General features: G+C 42.0%; 2 protein-coding genes across 3 annotated transcripts; one reads left to right on the top strand and one right to left on the bottom strand.

The window, feature by feature from the left end:
* The first annotated feature begins 1,578 nt into the window (after window positions 1-1,578).
* LOC105396999 (GTP 3',8-cyclase, mitochondrial) lies at window positions 1,579-14,090 on the top strand. 2 transcript variants are annotated; one of them, XM_048629479.1, is made up of 11 exons: window positions 1,579-1,661; window positions 1,882-2,097; window positions 2,374-2,521; window positions 4,302-4,469; window positions 5,799-5,962; window positions 7,877-7,961; window positions 8,228-8,286; window positions 8,939-9,077; window positions 11,301-11,411; window positions 12,544-12,664; window positions 12,962-14,090. In XM_048629479.1, the coding sequence occupies exons 2-11, from the start codon at window positions 2,032-2,034 to the stop codon at window positions 13,782-13,784; spliced, it is 1,884 nt and encodes a 627-aa protein (XP_048485436.1). In that variant the 5' UTR covers window positions 1,579-1,661; window positions 1,882-2,031; the 3' UTR covers window positions 13,785-14,090. The 2 variants fall into 2 exon arrangements, with proteins under 2 accessions (XP_048485436.1, XP_048485437.1); XM_048629480.1 differs by having other exon boundaries at window positions 8,228-8,291; window positions 12,962-13,153.
* Window positions 14,091-18,021: 3,931 nt separating this feature from the next.
* Window positions 18,022-21,546, bottom strand: LOC119692482 (ecdysone oxidase). The gene is made up of 5 exons (XM_048629481.1): window positions 21,362-21,546; window positions 20,539-20,577; window positions 20,181-20,314; window positions 19,702-19,868; window positions 18,022-19,453 (listed from the first exon to the last, which is right to left on the bottom strand). Exons 1-5 carry the CDS (start codon window positions 21,444-21,446, stop codon window positions 18,076-18,078), a joined length of 1,803 nt encoding a protein of 600 aa, XP_048485438.1. The 5' UTR covers window positions 21,447-21,546; the 3' UTR covers window positions 18,022-18,075.
* Between the last annotated feature and the right edge of the window lie 818 nt (window positions 21,547-22,364).

Raw genomic sequence — 22,364 nt, 5'->3', positions numbered from 1 at the left:
CGTCTATCCATTTTCTTGATATTTTTTTTCTGACGGAAACTCTGCTATGAAGCAGAGATAAATGGATGAGCATGAGCATTATAATCGTGGGCCAAATATGTGATGGGGTTTTTTTAAAGGAAACACGTATTTCGTATCAATACAATAAACACACATAGAAGAAAAAAACGAAACGAACGTTTCCTCACAATGAGAGGCACCTCATTTGAAAGAGGAGAATGACTTCTACAAAATACAATCTTCACAAAAACCGAATTCGTGCGCCCCATTTGTAAACCCAACCCAAGTCCATTAAAATTTCTAGTATTTTCTTTGCATACTATAATATTTGTGTGTAAAATAAATTTTCAATAACTTGCAACACCATGTGATTTGTTATAATATGGTACCTCGTAATTTTTACTTAAAACTGATACTAAACCTGACCTTACAGTATTAAAATTAGTATCGTTTTATATTAAAATCGAGCCAATAGATAGTACTATGATGAATGTAAGCTTGTTAAACTTGATAGTATCTACTTACATGTGAAAATATATCTCATCCATCATTCCATCGTGTTTTCGTTCAATATGCTCTATACAACCGAACAAAATCCACCCACCCATTTCACACACTCGTTTAGTGATGATAATAGTCTAATAAACTTAATAAACACCCACAAATCACTAGCAAATCAAAAATAAATAGCATTTAGAAAATTTTGTTGTAACTGTCAGCCTTTGTTTGGCTCATTGATTCATTTAGTTTCATTGTTTGGCACAGAGAACTGACGTAAACAGGCGCCACGGCAAAAAGAAAAAAAAACATTTACAGCTTAACGTTTCTTTCTTACGCTTAATGTAGCTAAGCGTCTCTTTTTCGCAATATCACAGCTGTCACCATTATACCCCTGTGTATCAAACGCACTATACTTCTTCTGTTCCTACGCATTTATGTCAAAGTCAAAGTCAAATATTTTTATTCATCGTAAAATTTTCTGATGAACGTCAATTTTTAACCGACTTCGAAAAAAGGAGGAGGTTTTCAATTCATCGTTATGTATGTTTTTTTTTATGTAAGTTTTATTTTAGTGTAAGTTGGTGCCATATTTCTTCAGATTAACTACTTTGTCACCGCACCAACATCAAAAAAGAACAGTTCCTGATTAGGTATATTTGTACTGTGACCTAGGATTGGTCTAAACCTTAAATTATTTCTTACTTTTTAGTGGTTTTTTAAAGTCGGTTTTTATTTATTTTTTAATTATTATTATATTACAAACTACTCTCAAATGTAGTGAGACAACATCCATACGAATACTTACGTAGGTACGTAATCAGTAATGTCTACATAATCTACATAACCACAACAGAGCTGATGTCGCTAGTGGTATGTTTTGTTTTGCGCAAGTTTTGCGTATAAAGATAATATCTGGAATATTTTATTACTTCCATGGGAATATTGGCGTGAAAACTGGATATTATCCAGTCTTCACGCCAATGGCGAAAGAAAAAAAAAATTCTTTCATCATTGCTTCGCGCATTGGCTGGGAACACGTTATGTCAATGTCATTGTCAATATTGTGATTGCCTGTCTCTTGTGTCAAAAACAGCTGATCGGGTGATATTGTTATCAACTTATCATCATCGTCAGATTCAGTTCCAGTCAGCTCATGTATTGTAAGTTTTCAATAAAATCTGGTGTAATATTTGAAAACGAAAAGTGAATATTATTGAATTTATTTAGAAACATCAACATTTCCTAATGTATACAGCATTTAAAAGTACCTCCATATAGATGCCACACTTTATTACAGCTATTTGTTTAATGATGTTTTCCTGTATTTAAGTAGTTTGTAGATTGGCTCATTATTTACTTACATACGTATACTCATTACAGGCCTTCGCGGTTGAGTAAGTTCAGCGCGAAACGAGTCCTAGCAGCGTATCCGATTGATGGAGTTCTGAGCAAGTTTAGCAACAGTTGAGTCAGTAGTGGTAGTGCCGGGTCGCCGCTCGCACGTCGCCCCGCATCACTATCAGTGACGCAATGATCCGCCGCCCCGCCGCCGCCGCGCGCCTGCGGGCCGCTATCTGTCGCCTGCTCAGCACTGATGTAAGGGAAACATAACCTACTCACCTCTGACCTTAACCTACTAACCATGTGTACATATTAACCCTCTCGAGTATTTGCAATTAACTTATTAGCACTTGTAGCTCCATATCATGACATTTGAAGTCAGTTTGAATGTAAATAATATAGAAACTGTTCGATAATCTAAAATTGTTAAGATGTTTCAACATGTAGGAGTACAATTTTCTACTGCCTATGATATTTATTTCAATTAGTTTAAAAGTGTGGCTTGGATAACACTGGTACTGGTATGGGCAGGTGCAGCCAGCGGTGTCGGTGTCCCCCGAGCGGGTGGGCCCGGAGCCCGCAGCCCCGCAGCCCGGAGCGGTGGCGCCGCTGATGGACGGGCACGGCCGCCTGCACGACTACCTGCGCATCTCGCTCACCGAGCGCTGCAACCTGCGCTGTAAGTCACACCCTACTTTCTTACTATCTGCTGCTTTCACTTACCTACTGTTTTACATCTAAATAATCCCAGAGTCAGAAAAAACATGATAGACAAACATAAAAATTAAGTTACCTAGAATTTACCAACTGTAAAGCTCAGCATTTTGCATTTTCCCTCAACTCCTGCGTACCTCAAAGAGCGTTTTATTTTTAAAAACCATCCAGACGACAGACCAATGAGATCCTCACAAATGCGTCTATTGAATTTCCCATCGCATACTACTGAGTTTTACAGCAACTCATTTACTGTTACTGCTATAAGACTGTGGAATGCATTACCACTAAATATCCGTTTTGCCAAGACAATTATAGCATTCAAAAATCAGGTAAAAGAACATTATCTTTCCTCAATCTTGCAATAGTACCTAAGTATATATAATATAAATCTAGATAACTATTTCCTCTGCCTTTTTGTATATCTTGTATGTATGTATTTAAGTATTTATTATAAAAATTGTGAATGTTTACTACTATATTTGTACACCTTCCCACCTTATTCTTTAAGTCATTCCTCCACCCAAAGGTTGCCTGGAAGAGATCGCTTTTAGCGATAAGGCCGCCTATTGCTTTAACTCCACTGTATAATTTGTTATTTGTGTTATTTTTAGTCAATAAAGTAGTATTCTATTCTATTCTATTCTATTCTATTAATAAATATATACTTAAGTATCAAATATAATATTTTAGCTAGTACAGCGGAAATCAAGTACTTACTTATTTTTTTCTGTAATTAGGTATTACTTATAACTATTCTTATCAGTTTTTTGTTTACGTCATTATTATATTACAAATTGTAATGTAAATACTATAATATTACATTACATCATACTTATCTACACTACAGAGTGGCTTTCAATAATAACATAAGTAACTAGTACATTATTAAGCAAAAGTACTTAGTCTATGGACATAAATATGAGTTGGTAATAATAATTTTGGTTCTTATTTTACTTAATTTTGTGTTTAAAACATAGGCTAAGGACACATTGTTACTAAAACATTGTATGGATTTGATAATCTGAAAATAAATTGATTTATTATTATAATTACCTAAGTATGTAGGTCCATGATATGAAGATATAATACGATTCCTTAGGTATTTGTATTTTAGTCGATTTACACTAGATATACATTATGATTCTTTAGTATTTGTAATTTAGTCGATTTAAACACAGTTTCACCTAAGAGCTGAAGTATATGAGAAGTTAAGCAGACCTAAAGTGTTAGACGACCAAATTGTGTAGTGGCTAGTGACTCTGACCAGCCAGGGCTGATTATTATTTATAGATAGATATTTGTGCTCCGGTTTTCGGTTGCAATATGTATCCTATCTATGTAATGTAAGTACAATATTTGTAGACACTTAAAATACCTATATCTGCTGTCCAATACCCACATTACAGGGTCTCCCTAGCTTGAGATCGGATGGTCATGTGTGAGATGTCCCCCATTATAATTATGTTTGTGAAAATTTTACTGGCCTATTGTATTACTCATTTGATGGGTAAGTACCGAATTTTATGTATTGAGTATGCAGTCTGTTTTCCAATACTTAAAACTAAGGTATGGCCATGTAACATGGGGCGCTATTAAGACGTGATAAAAGTTCTCCGTCGCGCTCGCTCTTGAAGTTGCGCGATGTGAGTGAGCGCGATGCAATACTCTTGTCACGTCTTAAATGCGCCCCGTACTAGCCCTTATGGAAAGCAGTGGCGTGACTGTGTGTATCGTACCCTCAGGTCAGTACTGCATGCCGGCGGAGGGCGTGCCGCTGTGCCCGGCGGCGGCGCTGCTGGCGGGGCCGGAGCTGGCCCGGCTGGCGCGCGTGTTCGCGGCGCTCGGCGTGCGCAAGGTGCGCCTCACGGGCGGCGAGCCCACGCTGCGCCGGGACCTGCCCGACATCATACGTGAGTACTGTTGTAACTACTTCTATTACGTATACAGGGTGCTCGTTTATTAGTGGCTATCCCGTTGGTAGATGAATGTACTCGTCATTCTGTACAACTTTCATTATGGAACCAACTCTGAAATCGGGAAAAATAAAACAGCTGTTTCCCACATTCTGATTGAGTAACTAGGTATTACTTGTTATTCTATGATATTACTATGAATCTATGTATGTAACTTTACTACGAAACAGCTGTTTTGTTTTTCCCGATTCCAGATTTGGTCTCATCATGAAACTTGTACAGAACAGACGATTACATTCTCCTGCCAACGAGATAGCCACTTATAAACAAGCACTAGGGAATACAATCCCGGCCTTTATTTGGGATCCCGGGATTTCGGGACTGGATGAAGACAATCCCGGGATCCCGGGATAGTCCCGGGATTAAGGTCACAAACAAAAACACGTCTGACGAATCAAAGTTTTTAGGTTTATTGGAGACACAGTATTTAGGTTTATCAAAGTTTTTAGGTTTATTGGAGACACAGTATTTATAGACGACCGAATGGCGTAATGGTTAGTGACCCTGACTACTGAGCCGATGGTCCCGGGTTCGATTCCCGGCTGGGGCAGATATTTGTTTAAACACAGATATTTGTTCTCGGGTCTTGGATGTGCCCGTAAAATGGCAATAGGCCCGCCCCCTATTACATTGGGACTAACATAACACTCTGGCGAAAAGTGGGTGCAGCAATGCACCTCTGTCTACCCCGCAAGGGAGTACATTAGTACAAGGCGTGAGTGCGTGTTTTTTTTTTTTTATAATTTAACTTTGTCAGACCATACTTAGTTGAAAAAAAATATACTTCTTAAAAAAAGATAAACAATAGGCTACTTGACTCTTTTTTAAAGTAGGTCTAATATGAGCAATTACTCTATTAGACCAAACAAAATAATCTATTATTTGTTTTGAACCTTGCCAATTGCAAAACTTTAACTTAAAAGTTCTACTTTTTATAAACAAGCGAAAACGGTGTCAGCCATATTTGTTTACGTATAAATTATGACATCTGTGACATCACACGGGTAGAAAACAATAATTTGTCATTTAACTAATGACAACAAAGCTACGAGAATACCCTTACATACTAATTTACCCTTTTATGTCAATCCCGAAAATCCCGGGATTGGCAAATTTTAATCCCAAAAATTTCGGGACTGGAAAATGACCGGGATCCCGGGATCCCGGGGAGCGGGATCCCGGGCTTGTATTCCCTAACAAGCACCCTGTAGTCAGCAAAAGGATTTGTGTTAGATCTGTCAACTGAAGTATCGTGTCTCCCGGCAGAGTCTCTGAAGTCGATCCCGGGCATCGAGACAGTAGGCGTGACGACCAACGCGCTGGTGCTGACCCGCGCGCTGCCCGCGCTGCGCCGCGCCGGCCTCGACGCGCTCAACGTGTCGCTCGACACGCTGCGCCCCGACCGATACCTGCACATGGCACGAAGGAACGTGAGTACCTACACCATGCGACAATACAGTACACACACACACACACACTCACGCCTTGTACTAATGTACTCCCTTGCGGGGTAGGCAGAGGTGCATTGATGCACCCACTTTTCGCCAGAGTGTTATGTTAGTCTCCATGTAATAGGGGGCGGGCCTATTGCCATTTTACGGGCACATTCAAGACCCGAGAACAAATATCTGTGTTTAAACAAATATCTGCCCCAGCCGGGAATCGAACCCGGGACCTTCGGCTCAGTAGTCAGGGACACTAACCACTACGCCATTCGGTCGTCAATATACACATCATCAGCCAATAATCATAATATATATCACATAATCATCCACTGCTGGACATAGGCCTCTCCCGAGGAGCGCCGAAACATTCGGTCCTCGGCCTTCCTCATCCAGCCACTACCGGCTACCCGCCTAAGGTCGTCGGTCGGGTGGGAGGGCGTCCCATGCTGTGTTTGCCTGTTCGTGGTTTCGACTCGAGAACTCGTCTACCCCAACGCTTATCAGTTCTTTGGCAGATATGACCAGACCACTGCCACTTTAGCTTGCATATTTTGACAGCTATGTCGGTTACCTTAAACCTTAGTCCTCTGACGGATAACCTTAATTTCTGATACGATCCATCAGAGAAACCCCAAGCATATTAGCTCTCTCCATAGCATGCTGAGCCACTTTAAATCGGTGGACCAGTCCTACCGTCAGTGTCCACGTCTCTGCACCATACGTCATCACTGGCAGGACGTACTGGTTGAAGACTTTTGTCTTCACGCTCTGAGGAATGACCGAGGAGAATATGTGACGAGTATACACGATGTCCCGTATATGTATGTAGTATGACTTTTGGAAATTAGCGAAAAAGAAACTCGCTTCTCATAGTAAAAAGTCACGTGACCATCAAATGTTCTATGGAGAAGCAAATTATTATTGCTTATTATGTATGAATAGATACAAGTACACTTCCACCAGATGTTTTAATGCACACGGATAAAAAGAAAGTAAGTGGAAGTAATCAGCGGAAATTGGGCCAAGTGGCAGCAGCTGTGTTCCTATGTACATACCTATACCTAGGTATATAATAATAGTAGTATGTACACAGAGCTACTTCCGCAGTCCACGTATTGTTGAGACAAACTCTGCACACTTGTTCAAACGAATAATAAACACACTTCCTGTACTGACAATGCAAATACCAGGTGCTGTTTGCACTGGTGGACATTCATCAGGATATCTAAATTTACATAATAAGCGTGTCATAGCACATTTGCTATGCATTATAAAAAATACTAGTGGAAGTTGACGCAACCTCCTGTTAAGTGGGCACGAGCCTGCACTATGCACTCCTCAAGTCTACAGTTACCCGGAGCCTGCAGGAATTTGATATCTATTTGTCTGCTTATTTATCATAATGCCTTAATTGTCCACTGCTGGCCATAGAGGCATCAGGCATGTCCCAACCAAGAAGTGCAACAACACTCTTTCCTCAATCTCCCTCGTCCCGTCACTACTACGTCTAGTATCGGACCGCAAGGCCTCCCACGAATTTGTTTATCCCCACACATTAGTCCTCGGTTCTTCGGCATAGACGGCCGGGCCTCTGCCACGTCAATGTCACTGAGCTATCAGGGTTGACTGGAAGGGTTCGCGTTAAGGCGATAAGTCTGCCCTTGTATACTAGTTTATAGTTTAATTTTCTCCATATTTTATTGTACGGTCAGCTGCATAAGTAGCTATACACGTCTGTTCCTTGTCAAACTAGCTACATAACAAACTGACAATGTTTTAATAGGCAATTTGTGAGTTTGACAACGTACAAAAGTGTACAGCTACTTATGCAGCTGACTGTACCTATGTATTTTGTATACAATAAAGTGTTAAATAATATGTTGTGATGCCATGTTCCAGGGTCTGTCCCGCGTGTTGGCGGCCATCGACCTGGCGTTGCAGCTGGACTACCGCCCGCTCAAGATCAACACCGTGCTCATGAAGGGTACCCACACCTTACTACCCCCCTCTCTATACATATTATCTCTAGTTGTCAACCATTGACCACACAATCTAGATATCGCTTTTCAAAGTTTTCCATGCATACATTATGCTCATAATTGTAATCCCCGTATCCCCTTATCAGCGCTGGTTTCCAGCTTTTTTTCTGTAGGTATGCGGCCACACTCATAATAGGCTGCTAAATTATTTAATTACCATCCAGAAATATGTAGAATGTGTGTGTACAATAGAGTCGTGTTTCGCTTGCAGGGTTCAACGACGACGAGATCTGCGACTTCGTGGAGTTCACGCGCGACCGAGAAGTAGAAGTCAGGTTCTAACTGCTGCTCCTTGTATACTGTTTACTGCATGCACTCACTGCTGCACCTTGTATACTGTCTACTGCATGCACTAACTGCTGCACTTGTACACTGTCTACTGCATGCACTAACTGCTGCACTTGTACACTGTCTACTGCATGCACTAACTGCTGCACTTGTATACTGTCTATTGCATGCCCTAACTGCTGCTCCTTGCATACTGTCTACTGCATACACTCACTGCTGTACTTGTATACTGTCTACTGCATGCACTAAGTGCTGCTCCTTGTATACTGTCTACCGCATGCACTCACTGCTGCACTTGTATACTGTCTACTGCATGCACTAACTGCTGCTCCTTGTATACTGTCTAGTGTCTACTGCATGCACTAACTGCTGCACTTTGTATTCGTCTTCTACTTGTTCTAACTGCAGCACCATGTACATATAATATATTATCTACTGCATGCACTGAGTGTTGCACCTTGTATATCACCTCTAAGTACTTAATCCTTAAATTGTTAGTCTCCAGGTGTACGAACACATTTATATTTTATCCAAAATTATAAAAATATTGACCATTTAAGTCCGCCAAAATATTTTTATAATTTAGCAATTGTTATAGCAATTTTACAAAATAGTTTCTGAATGTCTTGTGCAGGTTCATAGAGTTCATGCCGTTCAGCGGCAACGCGTGGCAGCGGGACCGCCTGGTGCCGTACCGCGAGGCGCTGCGGGCCATCGCCGCGCGGTACCCCGACCTGAGGGCAGTGACGCCGAGGCCCAACGACACCGCACGGGTCAGTAGTATATACAGGGTGTTGCAAAAACGGTTAAAGCAGAATTTCAATATTCGCGAAACATAATATTAATTTTCCATAGAAAATTGAAATTCTAATTGCATTTTCGGGGTTAATATAACATGCTGCACATGTAGGTTTCGGCTTAGTACGAGTATACCCTTTTTGCAACAACCTGTATACGTATAGGGCCATCGCCGGCTGGTTCCCCGACCTGCGGGCTGTGACTCCGAGGCCCAACGACACCGCACGGGTCAGTCCTAACTAATATTATAAATGCGAAAGTAACTGTGTCTGTCTGTCTGTTACTCTTTCACGCCAAAACTACTGAACGGATTTGAATGAAATTTGGTATACATGTAGTCTAGACCCTCAGAAAGAACATAGATAGATAGATAGATAGAATATTCTTTATTTGTACACACACATAAAAGAAACTTACATAACTTAAATTCAAAAATATGTACAAAAATGGCGGTCTTATCGCTTAAAGCGATTTTTTCAAGACAACCTTAGGGTGGAAGGATATTTTGATTAGGCTACTTTTTATCCCGAAATTCCCACGGGAAATCTTTTTAAGGCGAAGCGAGGCTTGGGGAAGCTTTGCGGGAACAACTAGTAGTATACAGGGTTATTGGTAAGTAGACCGGATCCTTTCAGGAGGTGATAGAGGAAGGCATTTCCAGTCGATTGAACCCAATACTGCATTATCCTAAACTTAACCATTTTTGAGATATTTAATATTTAAGGTTTTTTAATTTTTTGCAAAAATTTTATGCTTAAAACCGAAAATAAAAAAAACTAGCCACATTTCAATAATTTTTTTGGTTGTTTTGCATAAGTAACACCTTAATAAACTAATTAAAATAATCAAATGTGCACTCTTCGACTTAAAATAGACATAATACCTCAAAATAGTTCAACATTTTGAAAAAATATTCAAAACGCAAAAACAAATAAATTAAATTAAAAAAGATTTTCATATGACATTTTTTTGTGCACTTCAGCTTAAAAACATGGTCAACTAATAAGCTTTCAAACAAGATAATTCAATACCAAATCGATAAAGGTATCACTAAGATATGGCCAAAACAACCAGCACAGACGGACAAAATTCAACAGGAAAACTAACAAAATTAGCCCAATTTAAAGGTAAAAAGTGTTGTTGTTTTCAGTCCTGTTAACTTTAGTATGGAAACCCCTGCTCAGTTTTCTCCGCTTTCTCTGGTTGTTTTGGCCATATCTTAGTGATACCTTCATCGATTTGGTATTGAATCATCTTGTTTGAAAGCTTATTAGTTGACCATGTTTTTAAGCTGAAGTGCACAAAAAAATGTCATATGAAAATCTTTTTTAATTTAATTTATTAGTTTTTGCATTTTGAATATTTTTTCAAAATGTTTTACTATTTTGAGGTATTATGTCTAATTTAAGTCGAATAATGCACATTTGATTATTTTAATTAGTTTATTAAGGTGTTACTTATGCAAAACAACCAAAAAAATTATTGAAATGTGACTAGTTTTTTTTATTTTCGGTTTTAGGCATAAAATTTTGGCAAAAAATTCAAAAAACCTTAAATATTAAATATCTTAGAAATGGTTAAGTTTAGGATAATGCATTATTGGGTTCAATCGACTGGAAATGCCTTCCTCTATCACCTCCTGAAAGGATCCGGTCTACTTACCAATAACCCTGTATATTATATAAGTTCGTGGGTGACCGATTTCAAGTGGTTCTTTTCTGGACGCTTCTGTGCTTCGGACGGCACGTTAAGCCGTGGGTCCCGGTTGCTGCTTCGGCAGCAGTCGCTAAGCCTAGTCAAAGGCCTTCGGGCAGCTTGAAAACATCCGGCAGTCCGGTTGGTTGGTTGATTCTATTTATTTATTTTACTGAAGTTGTCGTGTAATGCCAGTGCATTGTACTCGAGTGAGTTGGTTGGTACAATGCACTGGCATTGTACTCATTCAAAAACGGCGATACGACTCGCGACCTATCACCGACACGGGGATTACAGTCGTGATATGTACTAATTTGTACTTTTTTTTTAATCTCATTTATTTATAGAGGCTTTATTCTCATATGAGAATATGATAGTCTCATCGTAAACTAAATTTAAATTTTACACACTAAATAAACATATTTTAACATATTTGTACATGCCAGCGCCGGGATTCGAACCCGCATCTCTACCACCGCTCTAACAACTGCTTGTCTCCTCAGGTGTTCCAAGTGGAGGGTCACGCGGGGCGCGTGGGGTTCATCTCGTCCATGACGCACGCCTTCTGCTCCTCCTGCAACCGACTCCGGCTCACCGCCGACGGGAACCTCAAGGTACGAGTACTGTAACCAGCGCTGTATAACATTTATATATGTGGAATGAGTTAGACGACCGAATGGCGTAGTGGTTAGTGACCCTGACTACTGAGCCGAAGGTCCCGGGTTCGATTCCCGGCTGTGGCAGATATTTGTTTAAACACAGATATTTGTTTTCGGGTCTTGGATGTGCCCGTAAAATGGCAATAGGCCCGCCCCCTATTACATTGGGATTGGGACTAACAGAACACTGGCGAAAAGTGGGTGCAGCAATGCACCTCTGCCTACCCTGCAAGGGAGTACATTAGTACAAGGCGTGAGTGTGTGTGTGTGTGGATGAGTTAGTACGGTGGCCTGCGCCTAAAAGTATACAGGCGGAGTTTTTAAAATAGCGATCCCTGATGATGAAGGGACCAGAACGGATCCAAGAAGGATGTACACGTGAGAGTCGATGAGAAAGAAAGGCACAGATGATTAAAAGAACTGTTAACATAGATTGCATTCTTTCAAACGACGACGAAGACGATTATAATTTTGTGGCGAAAATAAAAAGATGTGATTTATCTCTAAAATAGGACTTATTTATTTATACCTAAAAATATGCTGAGTCAAAGCGGTTTTACTGGCACAATAAAACGCCACAATTAATCCGTAGCAAAATTACCGATAAAATGAAAAAAAAGGCGATCCGGAAACGCGATATAAGTACACTTAATTGTTACGGGTATACGTATATCGCGAGTAAAAAAATAGAGCATTTTTTAATATATTACTTTTGCTCACATTGTACGTACAATATAATGTATCTATCAATAACTGTATCCGTGTACACCTTACATACACACAGCATACTGCCCAGTTTGGAGTCGGGTGTCCGTGTGTGCATCCCAATCCCAATCCTAACTTCCTAACTAATATTATAAATGCGAAAGTAATTGTGTCCTGTCTCTCTGTTACTATTTCACGCCAAAAGTAATGACCGGATTTGAATGAAATTTGGTATACAGATGGTATGGCCTAGAGCCTGAGAAAGAACATAGGCTACTTTTTATCTCGGAATTCCCACACGAAAACTTTTTAAGGTGTAGCGAAGCTTGCGGGAACAGCTAGTATTTAATACTCGTATCTTGACTTCTTCTATCTTCCGCAGGTGTGTCTGTTCGGGTCGGCGGAGGTGTCTCTGCGGGACGCGCTGCGCGGGGGGGCCGAGGACGAGGAGCTGGCGGCGCTCATCAGACAGGCTCTCATGAACAAGAAGCCGCAACACGCTGGTCAGTACCCGCCGCCACACATGCGGCCCCCAGGCATCTTAAAAAGAACACGTCATGTTATGATTGTGAAGTGTTTAATCATACTAAGGCAATTGCCACACGTACTAAATCATACAATCTTTTGCATATTAGGCAGTGTGTTCATTGCCATGGTTCCTCGCTGTGATTGGCTCCACAGCACTATCCCGATATTTTTGTCTCACACTCAACCATATCTACCGATCATTCCCATTGTAGGTACTAACCTCAGCTGAATCCACTCACACATCATTTAAACAACGGAGTGTTGTGTTGCAGGCATGCAGAGCCTCAAGGATATGAAAAACCGGCCCATGATTTTGATCGGTGGCTAGCGTCATATCCGTCCCCCCCGCCCCCCTCGCTGCTGCAGCGCCCCCCCGCGGCGGTGACGTCCCGGCGCGCGTACAGCTCGCTGTCGCACGTGGACGAGGCGGGGCGCGCGCGCATGGTGGACGTGGCGCACAAGCCTAGCACGGAGCGCGCGGCGCGGGCCGAGTGCGCGCTGCACGTGGCGGCGCCCGTGCTGGCCCTGCTGCGCGCGCGCCGCGTGGCCAAGGGCGACGCGCTGGCCGTGGCCGAGGTGGCGGGCGTGCTGGCCGCCAAGCGCACCGCCGACCTCATCCCGCTGTGCCACTCGCTGGCGCTGAGCTCCGTGCGCGTGTGGGTCACGCTGCCCCCGGCGAGGGACGCGGGGGACGGGGCGGGGGGCGCACTGCGCGTGGTGTGCGAGGCGCGCGCGGGGGGCCGCACGGGCGTGGAGATGGAGGCGCTGACGGGCGCCGCGGTGGCCGCGCTCACGCTCTACGACATGTGCAAGGCGGCCGACCCGCGCATGCGCATCACCGACCTGCGCGTCACACGCAAGCAAGGGGGCAAGAGGGACTTCAGCGAGGAACACGAGAATGAGCAAACAAAGGCTAGTGAGTCTGGTGGGCCCCCGGAGTCTGAAGATCCCCCAAAGCCCAGTGGGCCCCCCAAGTCGGGAGACCCCCCAAAGTCCAATGGGCCCCCGAAGAAGTCTGGAGGCCCTCCAAAGTCAAGTGGCTCCCCAGCAGATCCAAAAGAGCCGTTTGCGCCTGTAAACTTCATGTATTTCTGACTGTTGGCTGTGACGCGTGGTGCTGTGTTGAGGAGTGAATGTGCGTGTAGATTACGCTAGTCTAGAAATTGGTTCGTGTGTAAGTTCCAAAAGTGCCAGGTTGTACCTACTGAGGTTGTAGAATTAAGTACATTTGCTAAAGTAATTGTGCAATAAGTATAAAATGCAGATAAAATATGCATTAACAATAAAATTAAGTCCTATACAATGTTGTTATATGTATATAATAGTACAAGCTATTGTTATATTTTATATACCTGTACCTGTTTAGGTAACATAATAAGTATATTTAAGGTTTTGCAAGATTATATTTTTATATTCCTATACACACTATTTTTTTAAATAAAAATAGTAATATTATGATTGTTAAACTTATTGTTTTTGTTTCCTCCAGTTTTATAAAGTCTATATGTTGTATTAATTTTATTAATACCTAGATACTTAGTGTTATCTGTGTCTATTCAAGAGCATCGCAGCAGCATAGTAGTAGTGCATAGGTACAGTTAATTAACTTTTTGTTCTACACGTAGCGGACTGTGTGGGAAAGATAGATGGTACCATCCCGAGACAGATATAAATCTAGAGACGATTATTTTACTCCTCTCTATGAGAGTTTTCCAGTAGCAGTCCAGTATGTCCGTGACACAACATAAAACCATCAAACGAACAGTATGTAAATCCACAACAAATTATTGGGAATCGAAAATAAGTGAACGGGATAGTTAAGGGCTCAGGTTTAGGTTTAGGTTAACTTTATTCATCTTATTAGGCCGGGAAATCCTGTTCCTGCTTTTGAATAATTTACAGTTAGTAGGTATCAATCTGTGCCGTTGTATTGCTCGACTCGGCAGGGGCACGCCAATAGGTACTTATCTACAAAGATTCAATAACTACGGGTACATTTTTCTCCGGTGCTTTTACTGTAATGTAATTTATCATACTAAGTACAGCGCGAGTACTCAATCCATCATGCCTGGAGGGAGACATCTTCGTGGAATCAGTTACCCGATGAATTCTTTATGATGCACTATGTGGGGGCTTGTTTGTATACAAAGCTATTAGCTGTGTACCTACCTACTTTTTAGTTTTTATACATGTGACCATCCTACAACACACACATTCATTAATAATATAATTATTATACTTAGTTAAGTATTCAAAATTATTTTGACTTTGGGAATAGACTACCTAATAATTATAAGTGTCAGGGCCTAAATACTTTCTACCGTATGTGATAAGTACCTAGTTACTTATTCAGTTTTTCAATATTAGACGACCGTTGTATATAAGTTTGTATCTACAGATAGTCGGTACTGGGTCGCTAGTCGCTAGGTGTCCACGCCGTGTGACATTAGCGCGACAGTTGAAGCAATATAAAAGTTTCATCACATAAAAGTGGCGGCGGAGACTGCGGACTAGGCCTGAATAATTCATCACTCTCGACTCTGCAGTAATTAAAATTCATTGTGGAAAGTTCCGCCGTATCCGGTAGTCGCTTCGGTGACAGAGGCTTCAGAAGTATCTATACCTGGATCTTTTATTCGACGGAATTCTGACATTTCAAAAGTGATGCTACTTAAAAAGCTCATAACCGAAAAAAGGAAAAAATTTGATCCATTTCTGGGCAATAAAAAAATAAAATGACAGATAATGTATGGAATTCATATTAATTACTTTATTTTATTCTTTAGCTGGCATCACTTCCTACTAAATTCAGTGATAGTAAACCTTTTTAATCGATTTCAAAAAAAGATTCTTTATTCGGTACATACTTGTATGTACTTATGTAAGATTATTGGGACTGCACAACAAACAAATATACTTGCAAAATTTTATAGATGTATTGTATGTTTATAATGTTTGTCCACGCATATCTCCGAAACGATTGAACTAATTGCCAATATTAATTTTTTTAATGGCTTTCATTGAGCAGTCTAAGTATCATCTTAATCGGTTAGTACGAGGGCTACACCGAAAAGATCGGGAATAGAATACTTAGGAATAAATTAGAGTGAAACCTTTTTGGTGTATCAAATGTAGTGTTTTTTCAAAGATAATTCCATTTTCGAATTTTAAAAAAAGTAAAAAATAAAAGAGTATTTACCATTTGAATTTGACAAGTCGGTGTAAAAAATGGAGCTTACGCGGGAACATTTCCGTGCAATAATTTTTCACAACTTTCGTCGAGGTTTATCTCAAGAACAATGTCTCGCCGAGCTTGTTTCTATTTATAAACTTGAAGCACCAAGTAAAACGACTATATATCGTTGTTATTCTGAGTTTCGCCGTGGACGTTCCTCTCTTACCACAGTCCCTTCTACTGGTCGGCCAAAAACAGCGGTAACACAAGATAACATCGATGCTGTACGCCAGTTAATAAAAGAAGATAGACATGTGACATACGAGCAGATTCGGGCTTCTCTCAGCATTGGTATGACAGCCATTCAAACCATTTTACATGAAGAACTGGGTGTCAAGAAGTTAGTTTCGCGCTGGGTGCCCCACCGTTTGACCGAGGAACAAAAGTCGGCTCGTGTTAATTGGTGTCGATCTGCTCTGCAACGGTTCAATGGAGGCAGTTCAAATGCTGTCTACAATATCGTCTCTGGTGATGAATCGTGGATTTATTCATATGAGCCCGAAAGAAAACATCAATCGGCAGTTTGGGTCTTCGAAGGTGAGGTCAAGCCAACAAAAGTTATTCGCTCACGCAGCGTGTCGAAAAAAATGGTCGCTTCGTTTGTATCGAAAACTGGCCATGTGGCTACGATTCCATTACAAGAACAAAGGACGGTTACTGCTGATTGGTACACAACAATTTGTTTGCCGGAAGTCGTAAGAGAACTTCGTAAAACTAACCCGAATCGTCGTATAATCCTTCACCAAGATAATGCAAGCTCTCATACCGCTCGCAAAACAAGAACGTTTTTAAATATGGAAAACGTGGAGTTGATGGACCATCCTCCGTATAGCCCTGATCTGAGCCCCAATGATTATTTTACATTCCCAAGAATTAAAGATATGCTACGTGGTCAACGGTTTAGCGGCCCAGAAGAGGCGGTCGAAGCTTACAAATCAGCTGTTTTGACAGTATCCACTTCAGACTGGAATTACTGTTTCAATGATTGGTTTAATCGAATGAAAAAGTGCATTGAATGTCACGGAGACTACTTTGAAAAACAATAAAAGTAAATAATATTATGATATCTTTGTACTTTTTTCTATTCCCGATCATTTCGGTATCGCCCTCGTAATAGTATTAATAATGATATTCTATTCTATTCTCTTTGGGGATGTAAGTACCTGCACCTGGCTCTCTCGAGTGGAACCTTTGTGCATATCCCCAAGGTCTAAACTGCCTTCCTAAGCTTGGACCATTTCCCACCACGCTGGTCCACTGCGGGTTGGTGGGTTCACATATCTAGATGTGCTAAATCTAGATATGCAGGTTTCCTCACGATATTTTCCTTCACCGTAAGAGCGATGGTATACATTGTACTTAAGTTAAAAGTACTCATTGGTACATACATGTCAGCGCCGGGATTCGAACCCGCATCTCTTGCGTGAGAAGCGGGCGCTTACCCGACTGAGCTACCACCGCTCTTATTATTATTTAATAATCGATTATATTTTTTCTTTATTTATTAATTTATACTTTAATTAAGTATATTATTTTTGTGATGTAAAGGGACGTAATTATTACTCACCGTAGGTAAGTATATCCCCTTTTAATTTGGAGCGCCGCACTTAATAAAATGGATAGGTACATTCAACAAATAAAATGTATAGAGTAGTTTAGACCTAGATGTTCAGGGGGGTCACTCTCTAAATCGACGAACGAACGAACAAGAATTGTCACGCAATCGGCACGCTTAATACAACGAGATAGAGCCGAGCTCTTGTTCGTTCGTTCGTTTGATTTTGGTAGTGGCCCTCCAGACTCGTATTGAAAAAAGGGCTCAGCCAAAAAAGGTTTGTGATCTCTGACATGTCAAAAGTAGATAACTGTCAGAATTCCGTCGAATAAAAGATCCAGGTATACCTACAATTATTATCATTATTAGGTACGAGTACCTATACTGTCGTGTCGTATGTTAGTGTGTATGTGTTGAATAAAACAGATTTACGACCAAAGATTTATCTTTTTCTGGAGAAGATAATTAATCCGTATTTAATTATACCTAACGCACTTTAGGTACCTACTTTAATATTTCATGAGAAGAGATGAATTCAAATATTAGGGCTAAACATAATTTATTAGAAACTAATGCATACCTAATCATAGGTTTAATCAAAGTTTATTATACTCCTTCTTGATGACATCGGCCATCCTCTCAGCCATCATGATGACGGGCGCGTTGGTGTTCCCGCTGGGCAGCGCGGGCATCACGCTCGCGTCCACCACGCGCAGGCGCCGCGCGCCGCGCACGCGTAGCGCCGCGTCCAGCACGCGGCCCATGGCGCACGTCCCGGCCTGGTGCCACAGCGAGCGCGCCATGTGCCGCACGTAGCACTCCCAGTACGCCGCGCCCAGGTACTCGTGGTGGTTGTCGCAGTCGGGCAGGTCCACGCGCAGCAGGCGGGACCGCACGGAGCGGAAGTACCGCGTGGTGGTCAGCTGCAGGAGCTTGTCGATGCCGGCCTGCACGAGGCGCAGGTCGTCCCGCTGCGACAGGTAGCCCAGGTAGATCTGCGGCGGCACGGCCTGGTCCAGGCTGGTGACGGTCACCTTGCCGCGGGACCTGGGGTGCAGCAGCACCAGCGCCAGCATGAAGATCTCGTGCTTGTAGCTCTCGTCCTCCACGGAGTCCACCACCTCGTCGTCGTAGTTGAGCGAGCGGTTGAGGGCGGCCTGCAGCAGCGGCGACGACTGGTTGAAGTAGTACGAGATGAGCTGCAGCTCCGGCCGCGCCCGGTTGTGCACCGAGAAGAAACCGGTCAGCCGGGGAAACGGAAAATAGTCGAGACTAACTTTTGGTCCGTAGTTCGCTTCGTCGATATGCTGGGTTGGCGCTCCGGTGAAAAATACTGGCACGAGGAGGTGATCTTGCAAGTTGTAACCGACTGGCAAATCGGCGCACACTTCTACTCCCAACTTCTTTACCTCTTTGGCCGGGCCGATACCTGATGCCATCAACAGTTTGGGGTTATTCAGTGCACCGGCAGAGACGATCACTTCTTTTTCAGCGAAGAATTGAAGCACCTCGCCGTCCACTTCCACTTCGACCCCTCTCGCTTCTCTGTCGTCGTCTATGAGGACTCTTTTAGCGAACGCGTTTTTGAGCACGAACAAGTTGGTCCTGTCGGCGGCGGGCGCGAGGAAGGCCTGCGCGGTGCTGGACCGCACGCCCGGCGGTGCCGAGTGGCTGAAGTAACATTTGGAAACACCAAATTGATCGGGGCCGTTGTAATCCACTATTCTTTTAATTCCTATTTCATCCAATGAGTCCAACAAGACATCCCACTTTTCAACAACATTGGGATCGATGCTCTCCTGCACAGTGACCTTCATGGGCCCTTTAGTGTTGTGGTAAGGGGAGTACTTGGGATCATTGTTTAAGTTTTCATCTTGGAGATTCTCACTCTTTAAGAAATATGGGAAAACCGATTCCCAGTCCCATCCTTCGAATCCCTTCCTTGCCCATCTGTTGTAATCTGCTGGATTACCCCTGAAATAACAAGATTAAATTCACTTAAGTACTGAATTGATAATAAAATGTTGGAAATGTCGTAGTTAATGATTTGGGGATGCCATCAGTTGGTAACATCAGTTTAGGTTACTTCAACATACCCAGTTAATTATACATAAATATCTTGCAAATTTAGACATCTAGCATACTCGCAGAGCTTTATCTGATGTATTTTTGGACTAGGACTGAAGGAAGGACTAAAGTTTGTAGTAGTAGGGTGTGCTTACCTGACATACATCATGGAGTTGAGGCTGGAAGTCCCCCCCAGCATGCGGCCGCGCGGGAGCGACACGCGGCCGCGGCGGCGCTGCGCCTGCGCCGTCCACCCGTCGTTCACCGACGAGTAGTTCCAGTCCACGCGACTGTGCTCCAGCGAGCCCAGCAGACCTGGCACCTGCCGCGAAGGACCAGGGTTGAGGTATGGGTCATCTCATGGAAAATACATCAGGTAAATTTAGGTCCTCTATCTATCCATATAGGGAATAGAGCCAGTGTAGTAAAGCCCATTGCAGCCTGCTCGAATGTTGACTACAAAGATGGTAGTTACAAAGATACAAGTTCTCAGGACGAATAGCGCAGTCTGGCTATCATGGATTTCCCCGATGGTACACAATAATTATATGCCCAAGACATGGAACGAGTGAAAGTATATCTCAGTTATAGTTACTGGACATTATTCTGAATGCATTTGGGGTAAGATCCTCACCACACTCTCTATGGGCGGGTCTCCGCCGGCCTCCAGCAGTAGCACGCGCCACTCGCTCACTTCAGTGAGCCGGCTCGCCAGCACCGCGCCCGCTGAACCAGCACCCACTATTATGAAGTCAAAACTCTCGCCATCTATAATAGAATATGATGGAGTTAATATGGTAGAAATAACACAGAAGAAACGTCACAACACCCTGTCCTCTGCCTTCCTCGTACAGCCGCTACCAGCTATCGGCTAGCTCTACCTGTCTAAGTTCGTTGGTCTATATTCAGCTGACGAACTTTATGACGATTATGTCTTGACTTCATGACACATCACTATGTACAAAAATAAACAGAAATGTGTCTGTACGTACCTCTGACGGGCGCGTCGGGCGGCCAGCGCGGCATCTCCACTGAGCGGCCAAAAAACATGGAAGAAAGACCAAAGAAATTCAATAACCTTTCTAAAATCATTATTATCAAGTAGGTAACTATTTAATTTAGTGTATAGAATATTATAACAGAAACCGTGAAGATAGGAACGGAGCATATTTTACTTTGAGGAAGGCATTCGTACTAATTCGCAGCCGTAATTTAAGCAATTATGCATTGTTTACGTAATCTCTATTAAAATTTGCTGTAATTTTAATAGAGATCCATAGTTGCTTATCAAATTTAATACTTTAGATACTATTTAAAACTAATACTAACATAATATAAGTACCTACAGATAATGCAGGGTGTTACTATATCTAATGAAATGCTAAAAATGATGACTCTGCCGATTTCCGCTCTACATTCTGATTGTGTAACCGCTAATGTTCCACAGTTCCACCGCTTGTGGAATTTATTTAAAATTTATATCTCGACATGCACATTATCTTATATCTCCCAAATTATCTTACCCGACCAAGATTATTTAATGAAGGTATGTAGATAATGTGAACTACAGGTCCCTCGCCGCCGCCGCCGCCGCTGAGGTGCCTACCCACTGCTGGATGTGGATATCCTAGTTATAATCACTGATCGATTTCATAATATCTAAGTATGTAGGCTAGCTGTTGCACGTGAATTTAGTTTAAGTACCTACCTTATTTAAATAATTATTAGATGGGACATGTAGAGTTTATTGAATCATTGTAAGATTTATCAAGTTGGAGAGGAAGCAATCAGAACTGTTTAAGTTTTATTATTTACCTTGCTGTTTAATAGTAGGTGGCCACTGAATATAATCGTCAGCGTGAACAAAAATCACAAAAAATAAGCAAATGTAACGCAACATTATGAATTCACTATTAGCTATTAAATTTTTCCAATAATTTACAATTATTAATGAGCAATGAGCATAGTTAATTTATTATGTACCTATCTAAGCACTAGATCAAATAGCTGCTTACGTACCTACATGGTACCTAGCTAGGTACAACTAAGTTTATTTGTTTATATTGACTCAGTTGTGGGGACGGAACGCAGTATAGTAACGTATAGTAAAGCCGAAGCCAAGAAAAATGCATACATGCTTATTTTTTTATACTTATTAAATTTAAGTTGAGGTGAACCCACCAAACCGCAGTAGACCAGCGTGGTGGGAAATGGTCCAAGCTTAGGAAGGCAGTTTATATAGACCTTGGTGACACGCACAAAGGTTCCACTCAAGAGAGCCAGGTGCAGGTACTTGTACGGTCTAATGGTGTAGTGGTTAGTGACGCTGAATGCAATGCTGAAGGTCCCGGGTTCGATTCCCGGCTGGGGTAGATATTTGTTTAAAGACAGATATTTGTACTCGGGTCTTGGGTGTTGATATTTATATTTAATATGTATCTATCTATGTATTTGTGTAGATATATCAGCTGTCCGATACCCATATTACAGGCTCTACCTAGTTTGGGATCGGATGGTCGTGTGTGAGATGTCCCCAAAAAACAAAAAACAAACAAAACTTACACCACCACAGAGAATAGAATGATAGCAACTTATTACAATTGCTCTTTTACCTGTAACTATACTTACATTATTGTTGAACCTATTTCATAATAAACCCTGAGTATACATGCCTGGGAGGCATCGGGAGGCATACTCCGGTCGCGGGGAGATAGTGAAGGGTGAAGTACGGTTCACTTGCCTGTGTTGCATTCAGCCTGTACTTGGGTACCTACCTACCATCGAGGAAATTCAATATTTCAAAACAATGTGGTTTTGT

Source organism: Plutella xylostella, chromosome 23 (genome assembly GCF_932276165.1).
Source record: "Plutella xylostella chromosome 23, ilPluXylo3.1, whole genome shotgun sequence".
Classification (NCBI taxonomy): Eukaryota; Metazoa; Arthropoda; class Insecta; order Lepidoptera; family Plutellidae; genus Plutella; species Plutella xylostella.
Note: the sequence above shows the minus strand (reverse complement) of the source record. Positions and strands in the feature narration are given on the sequence as shown.